This window comes from Xenopus laevis, chromosome 2S (assembly GCF_017654675.1).
Source record: "Xenopus laevis strain J_2021 chromosome 2S, Xenopus_laevis_v10.1, whole genome shotgun sequence".
Taxonomy (NCBI): domain Eukaryota; kingdom Metazoa; phylum Chordata; class Amphibia; order Anura; family Pipidae; genus Xenopus; species Xenopus laevis.
In genome coordinates this window covers 61,968,224-61,993,196 of record NC_054374.1, presented here as the reverse complement: position 1 = coordinate 61,993,196, position 24,973 = coordinate 61,968,224, and the positions used below count along the sequence as shown (strand labels likewise).

General features: G+C 39.1%; 1 protein-coding gene across 1 annotated transcript in view; it reads right to left on the bottom strand.

Moving 5' to 3' along the window:
- The window catches only part of myo19.S (myosin XIX S homeolog), a 55,259-nt gene that overhangs the window by 635 nt on the left and 29,651 nt on the right, over positions 1–24,973 (bottom strand). The window contains 7 exon segments of the mRNA NM_001095877.1: positions 1,169–1,513; positions 5,060–5,145; positions 8,005–8,134; positions 9,272–9,414; positions 16,397–16,488; positions 22,585–22,655; positions 23,438–23,545. Of these exon segments, the coding sequence (NP_001089346.1) occupies positions 1,169–1,513; positions 5,060–5,145; positions 8,005–8,134; positions 9,272–9,414; positions 16,397–16,488; positions 22,585–22,655; positions 23,438–23,545 (975 nt within the window).

Here is a 24,973-nt window from a genome sequence, read left to right as displayed (position 1 = left end):
GTATCACAAATGAGTCTGAGAATAAAAGGCATTGCTAGGTACTCAAGCTATTCAGGGCACAGGGCCATGACCAAATAAAATGCACAATATATGATATACTTCAATTTTCTATTCACCATCTCTCCTCTTAAAGGAATTGTTCAGTGTAAAAATAAAAACTGGGTAAATAGATAGGCTGTGCAAAGTAAAAAATGTTTCTAATATAATTAGTTAGGCAAAATGTAATGTATAAAGACTGGAGTGACTGGGTATGTAACATAATAGCCAGAACACTAGTTCCTGGTTTGTAGCTCTCTTGGTTTACACTGACTGATTACCCTGGTTACCAGGCAGTAACCAATAGACTTGAGGGTGGGCCACATGGGACAGATCTGTTGCTTTTGAATCTGACCTGCATGCTGAGGATCAATTACAAACTCACTGAACAGATATGTACCATGTGGACCCCCTTCAAGTCACTGACTAGAGCTGAAAAGCAGGAAGTAGTGTTCTGGCTATTATGTTAAGACATCTAGTCACTCCATTTTTTTTGTGGCTTAACACACAAAATGTCTCAATGTCTTCAATATATTGTTAATGGTTTGAGTGCAGAGAACTTCTTGCATTTGCCCATCTAGAATATGCCGTACAGTTTTGGTCTCCAGTGCTGAAATGGGACATTATTGAATAAGAGAGGGAGCAGAGAAGGACAACTAAGCTGGTAAAAGGTAAGTAAATCTCAGCTATGAGGAAAGACTGGCCAAGTTGGGGGTGATTACGCTGGAGACGAGGTGCTTGAGGGGTGATATAATAACTATGTATAAAAGAGCTAAAATCAACCAGCATATTTCAGCTAGCTGATTTTGGCCCTTGTGTGGTCCTAGCCTTATACTTGTGGTCTACCTTTTATCCTCATTTCTACTTTGTCCTAATTTTCCACTGTTTTCTACCCTGTCCAATTTGCTTTGGATTAGCCTAGTCAAAGTCCCACCTTTAACTAAATAAAGATGCTGTAGAAGAAATTTGTAGTATTCATTTTAACACTGTGTTATTTGTTTGAAGACATTTACATTTTGTTTAAAGATAAGAAACCATTCAGTGTGACAAATATGCAATAATAAGGAAAAACATGATGGGACAAATCATATTTTGAGATGAATCTGGTGCAGAAGCATTAAGCTGAAATTACCTGAGGGCGTGCCCTTATTGAGGTGATGCCGGGTTCCTCACGATTAACAGTCACTTTGTACCTATTGTTTCGATGCAGCATATTTAAGCACATCAAGATATTTTGGTTTCTTTTGAGCTCATCAGTCTCCACAATATATTTCCTGATGGCTGGTGCTCCGTATAGGACAAGACCCAGGGTCCCAAATCTTAATATTGCACTTTGAGTCATTATCTTGTCTGGTAGATTAGTCTTGGACGATTCCAAACTTTTAACTGGTGATGCAAGCATAGATGAGAAAAGTGTGCTTTCCACATCTTCTGTTGAGTCATCTAACTCTGCAGCAGCTAATGCCTCCATCTTTTCCTTATACAAAAATAGAGATAATATGTAAGGCTACCTTGTATTCAAACTGTAAAATACTCTGTAGGTTTTTATTAAAACAAGCGCTTCAAAAAAACATTTCAGTAGGATGTGTTACATTAAACATAACTTGTTATGACTGCAAATTAATTGAAAACATTTGTACTTTTTAATTGCACTGTTTGGAAAGGAACTGCAGAATCTAACAGAGAAGAAGCTACTGTATATTGAAGGCAATATAAGTAGCTACAAGGCATATATATTATACTGTGTAAAATTTCCTGAAAAAAAAAAAACGCATCAAAAGCTGTGTAAAATAAATGGTGATTTTATCAAAGTGTATGTAATTTTACCCTATGCTAATGCCAGATTTGACTTTATTTTACATTGCTTTTGGTGGAAGAAAAAACATGTAAAAAATTTACATAATTTTTTGCATGGTAAAGCCTGGCGATATGTGGGGTATTATCCTGCCATTTTTACACAGCATAATGAATATTCCCTTAAGACCTTACCCTCTTTGCTATTGACTGGAGCAACAGTACGGCCAAGACAGTTAATGGAAACAAGTTTATAAACTTGTTGCATGACAATTTTATTGCACAAGTTGTTGAGCCAAGCAGAAAAAATGCAATACTGGATCTAGTGATCTTCAATGACCTAGAACATATAGCAAATGTGCAAGTAATTGGACCCCTGGGTAATAGTGACCATAATGTGATCTCATTTAATGTCTGGTGCAAAAAACACATATATACTGGGGCAACAAAAACCCTGAATTTCAGAAAAGCTTAGTTCCTTAAGGACTGCCCTTCACAGCAATGATTGGGGCATTAGGTTTTCTGCTAAAAACACAGAACAGAAATGGTTGTCATTTAAAATTATATTACATTGTTACTATTCTCAATTGATTCCGTAAAGAAGTAATGTAGAAGCACCAAGAACCACCCTATGTGGCTTAATATAGAAGTAAAGAAGTTAATAGGAAAGAAGAGAAAGACATTTAAAAACTACAACTCTGTGGGCACAGACGCTGCATTTAATGAATATAAACACTATGATAAATGTTGTAAAACAGCAATGTTAGGAAATGAGGAGTGCATTGCGACAGAGGCCAAGACTAACCCAAAAAGTTTTTAAAGTATATTAATAGTAAAAAGATGCAGGTTGAGAGTGTTGCTTGTTAAATAATGGTACTAGTATGGCTACAGATAAAGGAAACAGAAAAGGCAAATGTGCAAAATCAGTTCTTTTCTTCAGTGTATACAATAAAGAGTCAAGAGTTCTCAGGGTCATATCAAAGTTGCACTGTTGGCTCAGCTGAATCTAGTCAGTGGCTGACACAGGATATGGTTTATAAAGCTTTAACAAAAATTGATGTGAACATGCGCCAATGAGTGATTCCAATATTTTAAAAGGGATCATTACAATCTCAGTCTGGCAATTACAGGCCAGTGAGTTCAGCGCCGATTCTGGGGCTGCTGCCGCCTGAGCCAGTGTGTGTGTCAAGCAAACTGGCTACAGGATCGGGTACAAAGGGTGGTTGTTAATGGTAAATTCTCTACTTGGAGTAAGGTTCTTAGGGCTTGGTATTGGGTCCAATTTTATTTAACTTGTTCATTAATGACTAGGCGGAGGGTATTGTAAATAATATATCAGTGTTTGTAGATGACACAGAACTATGCAGTCCAATTAATTCCATCCAGGATACAACATCCTTGCAACAGGATGTTAACAAACTGGCAAGTTGTTGATAAATGTAAAGTCATGCACCTGGGATGTAAAAATATCCAAGCCACTTAAACCCTTAGTGCAGTGATCCCCAACCAGTAGCTCGTGAGCAACATGTCGCTCTACAACCCCTTGGATGTTGCTCCCAGTGGCATCAAAGCAGGGGCTTATTTTTTAACAGGTTTCGGTTTACAAGTTTTGGTTGTATAAAAACCAGGTGCACTGCCAAACAGAGCCTCAATGTAGGTTGACAATCCACATAGGGGCTACCAAATGGCCAATTACAGCCCTTATTTGGCACCCCAAGAACATTTTTCATGCTAGTGTTGCTCCCCAACTCCTTTTACTTCTAAATGTTGCTCATGGGTTCAAAAGGTTGGGGATCCCTGCCTTAATGGGACTGCACTAGGCAAATCCATAATGGAAAATGACCTTGGAAAAGAATCCTTGGAATCCCTGCCAGTCTGCAGCATCAAAAGCAAATAAGGTTTTCAACTGTATTAAAACGGACATAGATTTGCGGGAGGAGGGGGGTTATTCTTCCACTGTACAGAGCACTGGTAAGAATCTAGAATATGCTGTACAGTTTTGGTCTCCAGTGCTCAAACAGGACATTATTGAATAAGAGAGGGTACAGAGAATGGCAACTAAGCTGTTAAAAGGTATGCAAAATCTTAGCCGTGAGAAAAGACTGGCCAAGTTGGTGGTGTTCACACTGGAGAAGAGGAGCTTAAGGGGTGATATAATAACTATGCATAAATATATAAGGGGATCATATAATAATGTCTCTAATGCTTTATTTACCAGTAGGTCTTTCTAGCTGACACAAGGTCACCCATTCCGATTAGAAGAAGAGAGGTTCTGTCTAAATATTCAGAATGGTTTTTTACAGTGAGAGCTGTGATGATGTTGCATCCTCTCCCTGAATCAGTTGTACATGCTGGTACATTAAATAGCTTTAAGAAGGGGTTGGATTGCTTTTTAGCAAGTGAAGGAATACAGGGTTATGGAAGATAGCTCATCGTACAAGTTGATCCAGGGACTAGTTTGATTGTCATCTTGGAGTCAGGAAGGAATTTTTCCCCGTCTGAGGCAAAGTGGAGAGGCTTCAAATGGGGAGTTTGCTTTCCTCTGGATCCACTAGCAGTTAGGCACGTTATATATAGACTTAAAAGGTTGAACCTGATGGACCTGTGTCTTTTTTCAATCTAACCTACTGTTACAATAAACTCTCTGATAATAGCATGATCCATCTAGAAAACCCTAGGTCCATGGGTGGATTTTTTTTAAGGCTAAGCCTCCCCAAACCTGCCTGGCACTTAAAAAAATAAATAAATAAATAAAAGGGAAAAAAATGCTGCCCCCTTACTTACTGCTGCGAAGTTTGTCTCTGGATGAGGATGCTACTGGCAGCCGATTCAGTGGTGGGACAGCTGCCTTGCTGAATAAAAAACTGTTGCCTTGCTAAATAAATCCTTGTGGATTAAAAAAAAAAAAAAAAAAAGCAGTGACAAGCATGGCTCAGACAGCATTAGGGTTCTCCCGCCATGTAAGTCATTAATGTTTGAGAGATTCAGTGTCCATAAATGCTTGGGGCAGACTGTACCATAAAATATTGGGGGCCATTTACCTGCCAACCACATTCAAAGCTCCTGTGACCTGCCAGACAGCAACACCAATTCTTGGGGGTCCAACAAAATAGTTCCAATTGAGCCCCACAATTGATTACACCTGTCCTGCAGATTCAACATTCTAATGTACTACAAAGAAAGAAGCTATGACAAGAGTGCTGATTTTCTAGGGGAAATATAATCTTACTTTCCATTTCTTCCATATTCTCTTTATAACCGTTGCAGCACTGTGCATTCTCTTAATGTACTTCTTTGTAAGCCACCCTTTGACAGCTAGAAGCAAGAAAAAAACAAAACAAAAGTTAGTTCAAGTGCACACATTCTTTTCATGGTATAATGGCATACAGTTGAATCATTTTTTATATTCACCCTACTAGTAGACTAAAAGGACTAAATATGTGTGGCAAGCCAGAATTAAATTTATCTTGACCTACATAAAATATGCTGCAGTAAACAGTACAGCCATGATGGTTGTCTATAAAAAGAGACTGCTGAGTCTAATGACAAAAATGGGGGATTTTTGTTGAACAGCAGGTGCTGGTGTTTTTCTATGAACGAGAAACCACCATGAGTTCCCTCAGCTTTATAGATACTAGCACTAATTTGTCTTTTTTTCATGTGGGTGCACCCTAATCTACAATGAAACATACAGTATTTCTAGACTGTGCTAATCTTCATGTATGACACTATAGACATAAAAAGCTTCACTAAGGAAGCCAATAGATATCACTGACTAGTTTGATTTTATACCAACGGAACCTATCAATAGGGAAAGCAATAGCAATTAGCAGAAGGTCCTGCTAATGATGGGTGAAACAGTCAGCTCTGCTGATAAGTTTAGCCTTATGGTATACCAGAGTCATTCAATAAAATAAATATACTATTTGCCATGCAACCGCATAATCTGCTAAAATTAGGAGTTCTAAAATTTAAAATTAGTTTGTTTGAAATATAAAATAACCAAAATATGCTATTGACATAAGTATTCAGTCTTCTTCAGGTTCTCTATTAAAAAAGAAGGTTATTTACAATATACATTCATTATAAATCTGCTCTCAACTCTTCTCTTCACCCCACTAGCAGGGATGGGCGAATTTGACCCGTTTCGCTTCGCCAAAAATTCGCCGCCGGCAAAATGTCGCAGACGCCCATTAAAGTCTATGGGCGTCAAAAAGATTTTGTCGCGCGTCTTTTTTTTTTTGACGCAAGTCTCCATACAAGTGTATGGGCGTCATTTTTTGGGCGAAACGAGGCGAAAAAATTCGCCCATCCCTACCCACTAGCTCTCATTGTTGATCGCACAAATCCTTAGAAGGTCACTAGTTCTATTGCACTATTTTTTTAAGCCAAGTTCTGTAAAGCAGAAAAGTAAAGTGCAGGGTTGTTTCTTAACCAACCTTAGTTTTAGTGGAAAGTAAAGACATAAAACAATCTTGCACAATGCGGTGAGGCCATTCAGATCTCAAAGCAGCACTTATCTTGTCACTGTAGTTCAGCCCACGGCCACCTAAGGGGCAAATTCACTAAGATTCGAAGTTGCGCCGGCGACAGCTTCGCCACACTCTGCCGCACTTCGCCAGGCGTAGTTTCGCCAGCGCTACGCAAATTCACTAAAGTTGCACTCAGGGAGGCGAACGGTAGCGAAGTTGCGCTAGAGTTAATTCGTCAAGCAAAGCGAAGTTACACAAATGGTGCCTAATTTGCATATGGTGGCAAGTTAAAGTACAATGGATGTATGTGTAGCACCAAATACATTACACTACACAAGCTGGGAAAGCTTCATAAAATAGAGTTGTTATTTTGCCCTATACATGTGCCCACTGTATAGTTTAGGTGCCATATGTAAGGGAAATGTAGGGGGGAAGGAGGGTACCCCCAAAAAAATGTACAATCTTTTTCTGCCTATCACCCTTAAAAAAGGAAAAGACGCCAGGGTTTTTTGGGATTTCAAGTTTTTTTGAAGCAAGCCCTTTCTACTCTATTGCACTTCGCCTGGTCTCAGTTGGCGAAGGCAAGTCTGGCGCAAGAGTTAACGTTCATGAAAATCTGCAAGTTAGTGAATTAGCATAGTTACGTCGTTTCGCCATAGCGCAACTTCGCCTGGGTAAGGGTGCGAAGTAGCGCTGGAGTAGGTCCACTTCGCTAGCGAATTTACGCCAGCGTCCGTTAGTAAATCGGGGAAGTAACTAAATGACGTCACGCTGGCGAATTTGCGCTATAGTTAGCCACTTCGCGCTTTAGTGAATTTGCCCCTAAGAGTTTGTATTCTCAGTAATGAGAGCAAGTGAAGCAAAGAAGTGAACTGAAGGCAAAAGATTAAACATTTCATAAAAAGGGTACAGATGTTTAAACTAATATATATATATATATATATATATATATCTTGAAAAAGATCCCTATCGGGATCGAAACGTTGGAATAAGATACCATGTCACAATAAAAGATTGTTGATTTTTCACCAAAAGGGAGTGCTGGTCTGGAAAATTTTGCTATATATATATATATATATATATATATATATATATATATATATATATATATTGTAAATAGGTTTCTTTTTTAATGGTAACTTGGGACCGTGCTTTAGACTTCCCCTTTACGTATTTTGACCACTGTGCTAGATGCAATAGCCATTACAATGGGAAGCAAACTGCTGCAAGATATTATTTGTGAGGTTTCCCTCTATGTGTCCTTATAGCCAGGGTTTATATAGCTACATTAAGAGGCCTATTTATTATGCTGTGTAATACAAAATTTGCAGGAAAAAAAAGTTGTGTAAAATAAATAGGGAATTTATCAAAGTGTATTTTAATTTACACCATATGAAAGCGAGATTTGCTGCCGCTATTTTATACTGATTCAGAATTTTGTAATTAAGTTCCGGCAGAAGTTGCTCAAAGAAAAAACGCATAAAAAAATTGACTCCATTTTTACACAGCAATGCGTGGTGAATTATTCCACAGTTTTTTTACACCATTTACTAAATCTGCCCCTCAGACTATAATGGCACACAAAAGTGGGAATCATGATGCATCACCATAATAAAAAAAGATGTACTTTTACAGTGCAGTAAGTTTAAAAACTTGGGTTCCAGGTTACTCAGCAAGAAAATTTGCCATTTCAAAACTTTACCTGCTTGTATGGTTGTGGCAGCTTTACTCTGCTTGGCCAACTTTCGCTGCCTGTAGCTCCTCCAGCAGCACTGAATACACATTGCTTTGCTGGAGATTGCAATCAATCTTCTCTCTTCAAGCAATTCTACCTGTTATCAAATCAAAAAAGCACATGTTCACAAGTGAAGTGTGCCATAGTGTACAGTGAGGTACAATTTCGGCAACACACCCATAAGAACTAAAATTTATAGGTGCTCGATTGCCCACATCGGTACATATTTTTCTTATATGAACAGGCCTGGATTTGTGACAAGCCCACAAAGGGCCGGACCCGGCAAGTTAAAAGAATGCGCTTGCGCACAATCAAGGGGGGCATGGTAGGCATTGGAGGATGCCAGACCCTGGGCACCCTGAACATAAATGCGGCCCTGTATATGAAGATGTTGAACAGATTTATGCATAGATTTGCAGCACAGCACAGTGTACAAAGAGGGGAGACAGGACCACCCTCTTCAAGTGTCACGGCTTATGAAATCTGTGTAAGATGCAACCTATTATAACACATTGCATTTTGTCATGGCTTGAGACTATGCTAGGCAAATTGTTGATGGAGTAGGACCTAGGGGTACTTGTGGATAATAAACTTTGCTGTAGCAAGCAATGCTGGTCAGAAGCTGCAAAGGCAAACATAGCTTTGAGCTGTATAAAATGGTCCTGCGGGAGGAGAGGGTCATTCTTCCCCTTTACAAAGCCCTGAGACAGATTATAGAGACCGTCAGATGGGGCTTTTTGCCCTCCTCTGGGTAAACAAATAGTTAGGTAGGTTTCATTGAGACTTAAAAGATTACACTTGATGGACATTTCCTTTTTCAGTCTAAATTACTATATTACTATAGACATTTTACATGCTTTCCTCATCTATACTCTCCATCTTTCTCATTTACGATTGTATACCAAAAACCTGATTCTAGGGCAAGAAATAGGGGTAGGCAGAAGAGGCACCTGCCTACAGCGCAACAAGGGGGGGCTGGACAGGTACCTTTTGAACAGTCTTCTGCCTACCCCTAGTCAGTGTTTGCTTGCTCCATCTGCTCTACTCTCTCTTCTTCTCAACGTACCTCCCGTGCAATGTCATTGTGAACATGTGTGTTTGTGTGTACAGGGGGGAGGGAGTTGGCTGGCCAGGCACACCCCTGCCTTATTATCCCCTAGAGATACAGCTATTAATCCAATTCTAAATTGACAATCAGCAGGAAACTTAAAGACGAAATTTAAAAAAACCTTACCATTAAATGAGTAAGAAACACTTTGGTAGTGCCACAATGCACAAGACTGTTGCTCAAGGTCGAGTCCTTACATTGTTTAGGCAACACAGCTTGAAGAATAGTGTGCAACTTTGATGATAATTGATCTGTCTTCTCTATGGATCCTAAGCAAGGGTAAGTATGACACAGAATTTTATGAGAAAATATCAGCATTAAAAAAAATTACTACATACTGCAGAATAATAACCTACACAAATCTTTTGTAAAATATTACACATGCTTCTGGTACTAGTCAAATTAAAAAAAAAAGTAGTAATAGAGTGTATGCCAAGTAAGGCTTAAGACATATAAATTAATGGGATTTTGTTCTACTGGTAGAAGAGATGTGAAGTTTCTGACTTCAAAGTTTTTTATTCAGATCCCTGCAGCTGAGTTGAGGAATCAGCGGTCATCGCTATGGCATTATTATAACTATGGTTCTTGCTGAACCTTGATGACATTCAGGTCAAATTGACATATATTCTTTAAGCTTCTATGGCTAATGGAAGCTGTACTCCACAGTCATAAAGCAATAAGTGTAACTACTCTGGTCAATTGTAACATTATTAGCCTTTTTTTTTTTTTAAATATAAAACCATAAATAAACATTCCACGTTGAATCCAACGTTGGTGAAGATGTCTCTACACCAAACTGCAAAGCTATGCTAAAAAACATGTAATGAAGGGGACTCATTTTTCAACACTGACCAAATTAGTCTATGGCTAGTAACCCATAACAACCAAAGAGAAGCTTTTTTCAGCCAGCTGCAGGTAGAACAATGAATGAAGCAATTTGGTTGCCATGATTTCACCTTCATATATATAAATGAATACAGTGGTTTAAAATGTTGATGCTTTAATTTATTTCATTGTCATTTTTTTGTGTAATAAAGTGGCAGTTTTTCTTCAAATGTTAAAGGGGATATTTACTTTACAATTAACTTTTTGCAATTTTTTTTAACATAGTTACATAGTTAAATTGGGTTGAAAAAAGACAAAGTCCATCAAGTTCAACCCCTCCAAATGAAAACCCAGCATCCATACACACACCCCTCCCTACTTTTAATTAAATTCTATATACCTATACTAACTATAGAGCTTAGTATCACAATAGCCTTTGATATTATGTCTGTCCAAAAAATCATCCAAGCCATTCTTAAAGGCATTAACTGAATCAGGCATCACAACATCACCCGGCAGTGCATTCCACAACCTAACTGTCCTGACTGTGAAGAACCACCTAACGTTGCTTCAAATGAAAGTTTTTTTCTCTGGTACGGTGATCCACTTTATGGGTAAAAAGGTCCCCTGCGATTTGTGTATAATGTCCTCTAATGTACTTGTAAAGTGTAATCATGTCCCCTCGCAAGCGCCTTTTTCCCCAGAGAAAACAACCCCAACCTTGACAGTCTACCCTCATAATTTAAGTCTTCTGTCCCTCTAACCAATTTAGTTGCATGTCTCTGCACTCTCTCCAGCTCATTTATATCCCTCTTAAGAACTGGAATCCAAAACTGCACTGTATACTCCAACATTCCTTAATTTAACCAGTAACCTTTTGTGTGGTACTGTATCAAATGCTTTAGTATAGTCCAAGTAAATCACATCCACTGCCATCCCATAATCGAGGTCTCTACTTATCTTCTCATAAAAAGAAATTAAGTTAGTCTGGCAAGATCTATTACGCATAAAACCATGCTGGCACAAACTCATAGTATTATGATTTGCTTGAATATTTTTTTTTTACACTGCTGGTTAGCTGTCGTTTATGTAGTACAAAGCATCAAATGCTTTGGTAAAAGCTAAATATATTGCATTTACTACAACCCCACTGTTCAACTTCTATCCAACTAAATTAATGATAAAATCAAACCAAATCAAATTTGACTGTGACCTATCCTTCATAAAGTCATGCTGATTACTACTCATAACGCCATTCTCCAGAACATAATCTAGAATGTAATCCCTTCAGATAGCTTGCCCATCACAGATGTAAAAATTACAGGCCAAAAATGCATGGCTGCGATTGTAATACATTTTTAAATATTGGATTTACATCAGCTTTCCGCAAAATCTTAGTTACCATTCCATGAGAAAGTGAGACCGAGAAAATTAGAAGAAAAAAAAAAAAAAAAAGAGGTCTGGCTAAAACTGTACTAAGCTCTCTAAGTACCTAATACTATATTCCATCAGACCCTGGAGTCTTGTTCACATTAATTTTGAATAAACCACTGACTAGATAGTGCTGAGCCACCTATACCACTATCATGTGGGTCTTAAAAAGCTGCTGAAGCACAAAAGGGTCAGGAGAGCGATAAGGCAGCTGTAAATATTGGTGTCCCATTCCAAATTGAATTAGATGAGTGGTGCCCGCTGTTCAATAAGGAAAGGCACTGTTTATATAGATTCTCAATCAGCAAGGAAACAAATGGGCTAATTCTTTATCTGTAAAGCAAAAAATATCCAAAGGCACACAGGCTGCAGCAAGCAAAGAACACCTTGCACGTTTATTGCGGAGGTTTGCAAAGTTTCGGGGTCACACCCCTTTGTCAAGCCTTGCCTTCATTGAGTGCCTGCTCCATATTGGTTTTTCGGTTTGCCGCTCCCCGTGCTGAGGGCTCAGGGTGGTGAACCTGGGCCACTTCCCCTGTGTGGTGAGTAATCATTATACCGTTTGGAGACCCCCAATACCACAGATGTATTTTCGACTTCTAATATCCTTATCATTTACAGTAGGGTGTAAGGTCAGACTGGTCCAGTAGGAAAAATCTCTTCCTTTAGAAAGGGACAAACAAAAGATGGCTGTTTTCTATTTCCAAAGGAAGGAGTTGTAAAATAAGAAAAATATAAGGAAGGAAAAGATAGTACACTAGCAGAAAAGGAAAGGTGTAGAGTAGGAAGACAGAAAGAGAAAGGAACATTAAGTGAAAAATTCCTTAGAAAATAGAATGGAGTATAGGCAGGGTCGGAACTAGGGGTAGGCAGAAGAGGCAGCTGCCTAGTGCACAATAATAGGAGGCGCTGGGCAGCTCCCTCTAAAACGGTCTACTACCTACCCCTAGTCCGCACCTCTGTCTTACTTTTTCCACTCTTGACACCCTCCCCATTCATCGCTCTCCCTCCCTTCCCTCCCCTCCATTGCTGTCCCCTCCCCGTCTGTCTCTTCACTCTCCGTCGCATGCGCCGGGGCTTGCCGGCCAGGTTGCCTAGGGCACCCGGCCCTGAGTAAAGGGCATTGAATAACAAAAGGTGAGCATTATACATATATATTTATATATATGATCACTGGTATACTGTAATTTTGGGACTACACATTTTCCAATTGCTAGTGCCACCGATTTTTTAATGACTTTTAAAGACTGAAAGTGAAGCACTGGAAAGCTGAAATATAAAATTATAATCGAGTAATGTTGTCTAACCTGCATGAGAAATAACGACTATACTCCAGGTCTCCACCTTCAAAGATATTGCTTTTTGGCAGGGGCAAATGAGTAATGCTTTGGATGCCAGTACCTACCACCAATAAATTTATAGTATGTGCTATTAATTCCAGGACCTACTGCCTCTCACTGTATGTAATGTGCTTGTGGTGTTAGTCCCCACCACTTCTTGCTGTGTATAATGTGAGTTAGGTGGCAGTACACTGTACCTACTGCCCTTCTCTCTGTATGATGTGCTTCATGATTTCAGCATATAATGTGCTTGTCATGACAGTGCCTACTGCTTCTTTTTATATTATTTGATGGGGGTACCAATAACCACTTCCTCTCACATCATAAAATATACTGGGGTTGCCAGTACCCAGTGCCTTTCACAGCATTATGTACTTGTGCCAGTGTTCACTGATCTCAATGTTCTAGGCGTGTCAGTATTGCCTTCTTAATATACAGTATGTATGTGTGTGACAGTGTGTTTAGAAAACATATCTGTATTGCATGTAAATGTACAGAAAAGCATGCAATTAAGCTGTAAGATATGGGCTGAAGGGGGATGCCTACTAAATATAGGGTTAATATTCCCTCCCAATCAATTAATTAGGTGACAGCTGAGAGCAGAGCTGCTACTGCAGGTAAAAGGGGCGCACTCCCATAGCTATGGGTTCTTCCCTGGATGTCTGGAAGTCCTGGTTTGGGAATAAAAGCCTGAGAGAGGTCCAAGGGGCCCGTGGAGCCTGAGACACAGAGAGTGTCTGATAAAGAGAGACAGAGTGCCTGAGCTTGAGAGAAAGCAAGTGCCAAGGGACTGGTGACTGTGCCTGAAGAGAGGCTGAATGATTTAATAAAAGTGCAGCAATGAAGCTGAATTAGAACTTTGAGTAACAGGGTGCTGACCTTGTAGTGGACCAGAATCTGGGAGAGGCCATGGGGTAGTCAGCAAGACTACATTTTCATATGAGAGACTGCTATATTTTGATGCTATATTGCCATATACAAGCACCCTGTTAATGTGTTTTTTTCACAATTAAAGGCAATGTCTTTTCTGCATTTTTGTGTGTCCCTGTCTCTTCTCTGCATAACATACCCGTTGTCTACAATTACAAAAGCTAATCTTCCCACATGTGCTTGTAGTGCCAGTGTACTATCTTCTTTGATTGCAAGAAAAACTGCTGCTCACTGTACTGCTAAGTGCAGAACCCACTACTCTTACCAGATAATATGATGGTGATGCCATTAAACCATTTTCTCTGTGTATTGGGGTGGACATTTTATTGACAGTGTGCATTTGTTTTCCTGACAACCGAGATGATTTTAAGTGACAACTTTGGACAGCTTTGGAGCTTTTGTTGCATAAAAAACATGTGTAATAACAAACAGAGCCTCATATTGGTGGACAATTCACATAGGGCTAGAATATTTGGCACCCAAAGAGCATTTACTTATTTGGCACCCCTAGAACATTTTTCATGCTATGATTGCTCCCGAAATCCTTTTACATCTGAATGTTGCTCATAGGTTCAAAAGGTTGGGAAACTCTGCTCTAGAGGCAGCATGAAATATAGAATGTAATTTTTTTCCGCCGCACACCTGTAATTCACCAATACTGCAATGGTGGTGCTGGTCCTCCGTTGGCCCAGCCGGGTCCCTTAGCAACAACAAACGTTTGGAAACAGATCCGCACACACTCGAGATTATGCAGTCGGGGAGTAGACCCCTTTTACTATGCCCCCAAAAATTCAACGTTTCGGGGGGGGGGGGCACCTGCCCTTCATCAGGATTAAATATAGGCCATGTATTTAGGGCAATTTACCTACACTGAGAATTGGCCAAACAAACTAACAAATTAAAAAAAAAAAAAACATCTGTAGAGACAGCAAACTACCCCAGTAGATCTAATCTATCCATTTCACATCTTAAGTCTATTTGTGTCAATTAACTTTGATCCCAAATAATATATACATGTCTTTATCACTTTTGCATTATTTCCCATATGTCTGGGGAATGTTTTGAAAAAAACACAAAAAAACAGATCTATAAGGTTCTATATCAATTTGCTGCAATAATTCATGCTTTCCGACTTAGGTATTAAAAGTGGTTAACAACACAGGAAATCACGGTTGATTCCAAAAATGTAATATAGAACATACTATCTTTATGGTTTCAGCACCCTCCTTAGTTTACTTACGTGTGCTGATCCATACACAATTAATCATTTTGCCATATTTCACTAGGGGAGAGTGTAAGGGGTTGGCTACAAGAGTTCAATTTCCCTATTTCCAATTGGTTTTTATTTAGTATGTGCTGTGCATAATTTAGCATGCTACTTCCCCCTGTAAGTTAGTTCAGAAATATCCACCCTTTTTTTTGCACACTTTTTTAAAGTTAATTATATGATAAAACTTCAGCAGTTTTAGTACACAAGGGGAAAATGTAACTAATGTAACATTAGTATCATTACAAAGTGATAGAAGTTACCTTAGTCAAACATATTGTTTTAGGAAACCTTGATGCAGTAAAGAAAGAAAGAAATGACAATGTTTAGTTCATAGAAAGATAAGAAACTGGAAAGAGAGTGAAACCAAAAAAAAAACATCCCATTGCTGAATATGCAGCTTGTTATCTTCGTGCTATATATTATAAATGTAACATTAGCTATTACAAAGTGACCTTAGTCATACAAGAAAGACTATCATTTTTTTTAATCAGCACTTTTACTCAGAGACTTACTACCATACAGTGTCAGACTGGGATGCCTGGGGCCCACTAGAAAACCTATGGCCACAGTCTCACTCTCCAAACTATTATTCCTTCTTTTGTCATTCACTTTCGTTATTCTTTTAATCACTTCTCCTCAAATATTATCATCGGTCTCCTCCACAATTTCTTTAAAATGCCTCTTTATTCTTATATAGAAATGCAATTGCTGTTGTATAGGCATACAAGGCAAATAGTTGGCTGAGCAGAAGGGCCCACTGACACTTGGGCCCACCAGGAGTTTTCCTGGTATCCCTGTGGGCCAGTCCGACACTGCCACGATATATAATAATAATAATAATAATAATAATAGTAAAAAAAGGAACTAAATTTACCCAGGGGCAGTAACTAATACTGTTGACCAGTAAAGGTTGCTATGGATTACTGCTTCTGGGCAAACTCAGCATGGCTCATTTATAAACACTGGGAAAATTAACTATTATGAACTAAGTATTAACTAAAATTAATTATCTGGGCTGTAACCCAATCAATGATTAGCTATTTTCAGCCAGTTGCAGGTTGAACACTGAAAGCAATTATCTGATTGGTTGCTGCAAATTTGCCCAGTTATTATAAATGACCTGGAGTGTCTTTTATTACATAACCCCCTATAACGGTACTGGCACTAGGGAGATTTGCCTGCGTTTTAAATCTGTGCTAGCACAAGGGACAGATCTTTGTGAAATGCTTTTCCACCAGGAATAAATTGCAGATGGGAAGATATGTATGAATCTTCATATGTGATGCGACAAATCACTGTGTATGTTTTTCCACCAGTCATTTACCTTGATGCTGGTGGAAAATCCATTTCAGGAGGGAATAAATCTACCAGCATGTCAGTGCCCCAAATGTCAAGGACTTCTGCTACTGCTTTAGGATTCTAGTTATGGATACATTATGTAAATTCAAAACTTACCTTGCTTCTTCTTTAAAGGAAAACAGGTCTTCATGTGTGATTGCCTTGGTGCAATTACTGAATAGCGTTCTACAAAATTTTCAAAGGAAATCCTAAAAAATGAAGATATGAGTTGCACAGTAGAAGAGCTTGATGTAGATTTATGAAAGCACAATATATAAATCTCTGCTTCTGGTGACTAATGAACTGATTAAAATAGCCCTTAAAGTGATAATGACACTAAAAATGTTCTTTTCAAAATATTAATATACATTAAAAGTTACCTATTGATCGTTTTATGCCGATAGTTCTGCTTTGTAAGTAATTGTTACTTGAAATTCCTAAACCTGACTGTTTTGCCAACCTGACTGTCCCTTTTCAACCCATCATAAGGGTAGGGACACACTGGACGATTTGTCGCCAACGTTTTAAAAAAGTAAATCGCGGCGACAAGACGATCGTCTTTTTTGAACAGACGATTCACAGCGACTATTGGCACAGAGCAATTTGTATCCCATTACTCTGTGCGGTACGTGCTCCACCCAAACCGGAAACGGTTTGTGCTTCCCGCTGTAACCTGGCGTCTTTACGTGCTTGCGTTCTTGCGTCATTGCGTTCGCATTGTAATTTGAATACAATTGCTGCTACTTATCTGTATGTGTGTGCGTGTCTAGGAGATTTCAGTGCTTTTCTAAGTACATGCTATTTCTGATAAATCGCTCGGAAAAGGGTCTCAGTGCGTTTTGGAGCTACAGGCGATTCACAAACGCGCTGTGGGTTTTGTTCAGAGACAAAACGAGCGATATGTCGCCGCGATTTGCTTTTTAAAAACGTTGGCGACAAATCGTCCAGTGTGTCCTTACCCTAAAGGGTGGCTTCATGAACTCAGTCTTGCTCTCATGCATTTGTGTAGGCAATCATAGGAAAGGGGTTATATATATTTATTTACATGTAAAAATGACATTTTGTGTGTTAGGCTGGGTGCTATAACCAAATACAATGAAACATCTCAGGGCCAATCCTTATCTACAAAGATATCACTTTTGGTTACTGAAAACTTTTGTAACGTGTTACTTTTTGCAACTTTTGATCCTAAAAACTTGCAAAAACATGAAATGGCCCTGCATGTCTTGGGACCATGTTGTGTTATTTCATGCTTTCATAACTTTGAACACAAAACATAACCAAACATTTCAGGGACCATCCTCACATTCTGTCAGATTTAGAGGAGAATGAAAGTCTATTTAACTTGGGAATGCCAAAAGTTAGGCACCCCCAAGTGGATATATATACTTACCTGACACACCGCGGGTCAGTGTTCCTATCAGCAGAAAACTACACTGACCCAGTGTCAGGTAAGTAAATACAATCACTTGGGGTTGCCTAACTTTTGGCAAAAAAAATACTTTCTTCTCGTTTAAGCATTCCATAGGGTGCAACAAAACATGTTCCAGGGGTTTTCAAATGTACTGCAAAATCAGTTTGCTTGATTCTGTCATTAATTTGCCCCAAAATCACATGCATCAGTCCACATTATCATGCAGCAGGAAATTGCAGCAAAGGACAGTACATGTACCTTAGGCTTTTCAGTAATGCTGAGCTTTATTTTGCCATGCATTTATTATTTAATAAATACACGCATCTCCATCTGGCCAATCAGATTGGCCACAGATTACAACATTCTGTGGATAACTACTCAACAGAGCACCATTGGGTTTTCAGGTGCTGAGCTTCAGTCTGTTATCCATTTCCCTTACCTGCCCGCCTTTTCAATTACCATTCCATAGTATGAGCAAAACTATTCAGCAGACATTGATGCAAAATTGAAACCATGTTCCAAGGGTACAGGAACAACTACCAATCTGACAAATTACATAATTTGAATATACATAGATAAATGCAACAAATTTATATAAACATATTATATAAATATATTATATAAACCATCCTCTACATGTATGCATAAGTGTCTTTATATAAATAAGAGTATGTGAACGAACAGCACGCCCCACTCAAAAGAACTCTGAAATAACTCTGACAAGAACCTGTTTCACGCGTTTCTAAGTTCGTGTAAGGCTCTGCCAGAGATGTTCCCAATAAATGTTTTTCAGCTTTATTGTAGTAAATGGATGGCAGCATTAAACATAACAGAGTTAAAAACCTCTAAGCAGGGCTACCTTCAGACGAGCCCAGGAGAGAGATGTCAGCAATCTGATACTAGAAGGGGGTTTGAAAGGCTATGAAAGGGGTGGGGACTTTCCAAGACATGGGCCTGATATATGGGATCAGGGAAAGGGTTTGGGAGGACTGGAGTGGTCCTGGGCAGGTTGGGCACGTGGGTGTAAAGGGTCCATTGCTCGTTATGCAACCCTACCCCTAGGTAAATGTTTTGTATTTTTGCAAAAAAAATGTGTTACTGATTTGTTTAGATATACTATAAAAATGGCACACTCTAGTCCAAAGTGTGTGATTTGGGGTAAAAGGAGTGGCATTTTAAAAATTTAGTACCTTTGAAAATGCCATGGTACATGTTTTAACCTTTGCTAAATGCCCTCCTGAGTAGCGCTAATGCTATAGAATGGCACAGTTTGATTGGTAGCAAGTGAGTTTTGAGTTTTTAAATGAATGGAGCATTAAGCAGAAAACTTCTAGGTACATGTTTTGTTCTCCGTCTCAATGCATGGCAGAGTAGTTTCACATTCTATGGAATGGTGCAACAGGATTGGCCAAATTGGAATGCATTTGCATTTTGAAGCTCCTCATCTTTAAAAACCACACAGTATTTTCTTTTTTTTAGTATTTGGTTTTAACCTATAGAATGCAGAGATCTGATCAGATGGTGAGCCACTGTAAGAAGGCAGACCAAAAAATAAGTAGTTTTAAAAGGTATTCTCTCATGATTTCTATGGTCTCCGTTTTTATTTCTAAATTACACTGTTTACGCTGCAAACAATTTACTTTACCATGTAAAATTTCATTCCTAACCCAAACAAGTGTATTTTTTGCATGGTTATGTACTTTCAGGAAGAGCCAGTGCCGCACTATGGAACTGCTTTCTGTCCGGAGTAACTGAAGGAGTTGCAGTTGGACATGGATTTTCACTATTGAGTGCTGGTATTATATATACCAGTGAGCAGTTATCTGGTTACCTTCCCATTGTTCTGCTGATGGGAGGGGTGATATCAGTCCAACTTGCAGCACAGCAGTAAAGAGTGGATAATGTTTATCAGAGCACAAGTCACATGACTGGAGCACCTGGGAAACTAACTATATGTCTAGCCCCATGTCAGATTTCAACGTTAAATTGAAAAAAAAAATCAGTTTCCTCCTTTTAAATGTAAATCAGTGCAGAAGTCTGCTGGAGCAGCATTATTAGCTGATGCATTTTGGAAAAAAACATGTTTTCCCATGATAGTATTTCTTTAAACTTTTGCTGGATAAAAGAATAGTCCCTAAACAGTTTTGCTGCATTCTGTATGTGGTAACATTAAATAACACAAGATGGGGCCCCAAGACATGCAGGCCCATTGCATGCAGGGCATGCATGCGTTTTCACTTCGACGAAAGGATGACCCCTGTGAAATTTCGTTTCATTCAGTTGTTATGTCTGAATGCATAAAGAACACCCAAATGGGCATCTACATATATAGGATAGAATTGTAATGTTAAGTGTCTAGCTTTAAAGTGGATGCTCGCCTTTTGCAAAACCTACCATAGTGTTTTGCAAAAGAAACTATTTCCAAATACTGTCAATAAGAAAAATTGATTTTTTAAATGTTTTGAATAGTTAATCCTGCCCCATATCAGATGGCAGATTTGCAACCTCTCTGCTGAAGAGTGTCACCAAACCCCTCTTACCTTTCTTGAATGCAGAGTTTGGGAGCTGCTACGTGCAGATGTGCAACATTACACGCTTCTGAACATCCCTCATTTGCATAATATTAATCCTATTAGCACCCAATTGAATTAATGATATGCAAATGAATAGGAATAGCCAGGGCATGGGCAGTAACATTTAAACCCACAACAATCCTCACAGAAATTTTGTGCACCCTGCTGATCTCTGCATTTACCCAGAGATCAGGTACTGTAAGTGCAAATTTTGATATACTTTTAGAGAAGGGAGGCCGGAGCGCTCAAACCACCCGCCGTATCTTTAATATCACAAATTGGAATCCTTTTCTACATAGCGGTCTATTATCGCATTCATTACAAATTCGCTCACCGCTGTTTCAAGTTGGCTCGGGTGCACTTGCCCCGAGCCCTCCACTTCAAATATTCCAATATAATAAATCTGTGGGTCACTCACCGCTCCTGTTTGGTGGTCCGGGTACTGCGCCCCGAACCCTCAGCATGGGGGAGACATCAAGGTAAGAAATCAACAGCTTGGCACGCACTCCACAGGACTCCAGGTAGCGGTAAAAAAACTTTTACTTTATTGCACAAACATATATTATCCTAACGCATTTCGTGTGTTACCACACGTAATCATAGGCCTATGATTACGTGTGGTAACACACGAAACGCGTTAGGATAATATGTTTGTGCAATAAAGTAAAAGTGCAAATTTTGATTCTGAATAAAATTAAAACTATTCATTTTTGCTAATTAATTGTATATGGAAAAGTTTTTTGTTTTTTTTTTTGCAAAGTCCTACTAACTTTAGTAAGGCTATGGACACACAGGCTGTTTTCAGCCTGCGTATTTGATCTTATTTCAGCCTGTGTGTGCAGGCAGAGAGGCTGATCGGATTCAAATCAATGGAGCAGGGACACTGAGCAGATCTGCTTCTTTCAGCCTGTAAAATTACTCAGACTGAAAACAGCCACTGAAAACTGCATGTGTGTCCATAGCCTAAGGGCTAGTCCACACGGGGAGATAGCCCTGCGTTTGCGGTGGCGGCGACAAAGCGCCGCGCCAGTCGCCGCGACCGGCGCAGGCGACAGTTTTGTATGGGCGCCTATGTAAAAACGCCTGTGCTAACCACACGAGGCGATGCGCTTTTCAACAGTCGCCTGAAAAAGCCTGGCGAGGCATTTTCAGGCGACTGTTGAAAAGCGCATCGCCTCGTGTGGTTAGCACAGGCGTTTTTACATAGGCGCCCATACAAAACTGTCGCCTGCGCCGGTCGCGGCGACTGGCGCGGCGCTTTGTCGCCGCGACCGCAAACGCAAGGCTATCTCCCCGTGTGGAATAGCCCTAAGACTTTGCAACCGGTGGCTATCCCCTTTAGGCTATGGACACACAGGTTGTTGTCAGCTGCAGTTTTCAGCCATCGTAATTGGGATGACCTCAGACTGTGTGTGACTGCACACAGGCTGAACAGATTCAAATCAATGGAGTAGAAACATGAAGCAGATCTGCTTCTCTCAGCCTGCAAAATTATGCAGGCTGACATCAGCTGCTGAACAGACGCTGACAACTGCCTGTGTGCCCATAGTTTTAAAGCTACTTAAGTTTTTCTAAACTTTTGGTTTCAGCAATGGGAATTTCTTATGACTTTGCCATATATGATTTTATAGAAAAATATCTACTTTAAAAATTAAAATATTGCTGAAGTACTGCAACATACAGAACTAAAAAAATCCCTTTAGCACTGCAACTATTAAATGTTTGATCTTGCACCCAAGTGTGTGCTGCTTAACGCAAAGGATCCTGCAGTTTGAAAGTGTTTATAATAATTTTCTCACTCGTGAAAGTAAAGAAAATGTCTCCATCAATGCATGCAGTATACCATTAACACGGCTCAAGTGATAGATGAATATTCCAACTCTAATTACTAAAGCAAATTTAATAGCATATTTAGGCACAGAACTTGCACAAATATACAGTAGCTGTCCATAGTAACCAATAAAAATTTTGCTTTTAAACAGATGACAAGTAAATTATTCCTTTTGATTGGTTGTTATGATTAGACCAGAAGCAAAACTTTGCAACTTTCATTACATTTCCTTATGTGTGTCATGGAGTGTACTTTAGCCATGGACACTATCCCCCTCCTAAGCTAAGATAAACTTTAGCCACAGCAGAATGAAACGGTCACTAGCTGAAGAAGTAGGAATGCTGGAGTGGAGGGGAAAAGGGGATCTGTTAGTATAAAATGGGTCATAAGGTAATGACAAATTTGATATACACATTTTAAGAACATATTCTTTGTTCAATACAGACAGATGAAATGTTAATTCTGTGCAGAAATGATCTACTTATACCTGATAGGGAAGCCAGCTGCACTTATATTTATAGTCTCAACAATTCCACATGCTTCCAGCTGCATGAGTACCTATGAAGAAACAAAACCCAAATACATAACCACTCTGCAAAGCAAATAAAAGTTGGTTTACATAAATAATGAGTGTTGGTTTATACTATTTACCTCTCACATACAAACACATACTGACATTGAACATGATAGAACAAGATCTCTTTTTTGCACATATATTCCTTTTTTCCAATTTACAGGGACCATTCTTTTATCTTAGAGGAAAAGATGAATAGGGCTTTTGGTTAACATACATTTTGCCTATTCTTGTAATTAGAAAAAAAACCATATGCTCCTTGTTATTTCTTCAGTTAAATGGGGAAAAATAGAAACAGAAGCTCTTCCATGTTTGGTCCTTGCGACCAAATTACCAGTGCATAGATAAACAGAAGCCCCTTTAATGCAGGGGCTGTTGGAAAACAACAGACATAGATTGTTCCAGTGGATGTTACTTAATGCAGGGAGGGTCTATTGTTGCTTAGCAATGTGATGTCATGTTTCACCTGTAACCCTGTGTGATTTTCTTCTTCCTCTTCCTGTGTATGCTCTCTATGAAAGTTCCTGTTGCGGACATGTTATTATGCTGAGTTCTATAAAGCAACCAAGTTACTGTTCACACAGAAGTTGGTGTGTCTGTCCTAACTTACAGAGAAGCTGCACATGCAGTTCAGATCAGCTCTCTGCTAAAAGGGGCCTTATCGGTTTGTTCCCTCTTAATAACACAGCATATTTTATGGGAAAACTAATGTGCAATAAAAACATCATGGGTCACATTACTTGACTGTTGTCAGAAATTTTTTTACCTCCTCCTGTCTGAATACCAGTGCCTGGCAATCAACATTCGGCTTGATGCATCGGATATAGTGTGGCGTGGTGCTGTGCAAAATCTGCATTAGGCTTTCAAGGGATCCCTAAGAGATAATGTAAGCATATATATCAGTTAGAAATACTCTTTCCTGTTAATAGTTTTTGTTTTATTCTTACTCTGGTTCAGGAGAGATGTTTTATCAAAAGTAAACAAAACCTATTTTGTTCCATATTGATTTTGATTTCACATTTAATTTTCCTTCAGTACATGAAAATACACTGGTGCTTTCCTGCACCAAATAAAATCCAATTAATTTAATTGGTTACAGATGTATTCAAAAGGGCATATTAACAGAATACCTAGATGAATACTTTACTTAAGTTTGGCAGGTTCCCTGGGTAGCTGCAATTAAGAATTTAAATTGTTGATTAAAGATAATTTTATATTTTCAGGTGGTGCAGCTTATATCGATCCCTTCTTGGGATAGTCAATGAAATTTGTCCCCTCATTAAAACTACTATCATTTATGGAAAACGATGGATAAATCTACTATATAAATCTCTCCCACAAATAAAACTGACCTATGTAAGTAAATTATCCCAATACAAATTGCATAGACTATACTTGTATATGGTCAGAAAGAAATTGCATAGAATATACCGTATTGTATATGGCCATAAATAATGTGTAATAGAAAACAATATATATATATTGTGGTAGAGTGACTAGGAAAAGGTGGAAAAAGGTCACTCTAGCCTTTAATTTCTCCCCAGGTACTGAGATAGGCTCCAGGAAGGGAGTTATTAAACAGAGAACCAGCGCTCTGTTTAAAGACTTTAGTAGCCAGGGATTCCAATCCACAGATCCAGTCCAGAGATTGGATATCACCTTCCAAAGGAAAGCTGTCCTGTGGAAAGGCTATTTAAAGTTAATTAGAATGGGAGAGTGTGTCTCTCAGCAGAACACAGCAGGTAGAAGACTTGGCTGTGTTAGGAACTCCCAGAGGAGCTGGGGGTGCCGCCTGATACTGCATGAAGCAGAGGGAGTCCGTGGCTGTGACTAAGAGTCAGATTTTGTTGTCTGTGTGGGACATTGAGGAAAAGCCAAGAGGCTAAGAAGTTCACTCAAAGACTGTGAGTACAGGGGTGAGCCACAACAATTATTTTGTTTGCTGTTAGTCCACAAGGGGCCCAGCCTAGTCAGGGACTGCTCCATAGTTGGAAGGTAGTGCCCAATGGGCTAGGTTTTATTTTATTATTTGTTTGAATGATAAAATGGTCGCCCCTGTGTCTGTGGATAATTCCGTGGTTGTTAAATCTGTGTTTTCCTTTTTCCTATGCTGCCTGCCCACCATTGACTAATCCCCCCAAAAGTTATGTGTCTTCTTTGATTTGTATATCGTTAAGTTGGGTTGTGAATAAAAAAACAAGGTCCCATCAAGTTCAACCCCTCCAAATGAAACCCAGCAATCATAAGTAAATACACACACCGAACCCTCCATACACAATATATGCGACTTGGATTCAATGGT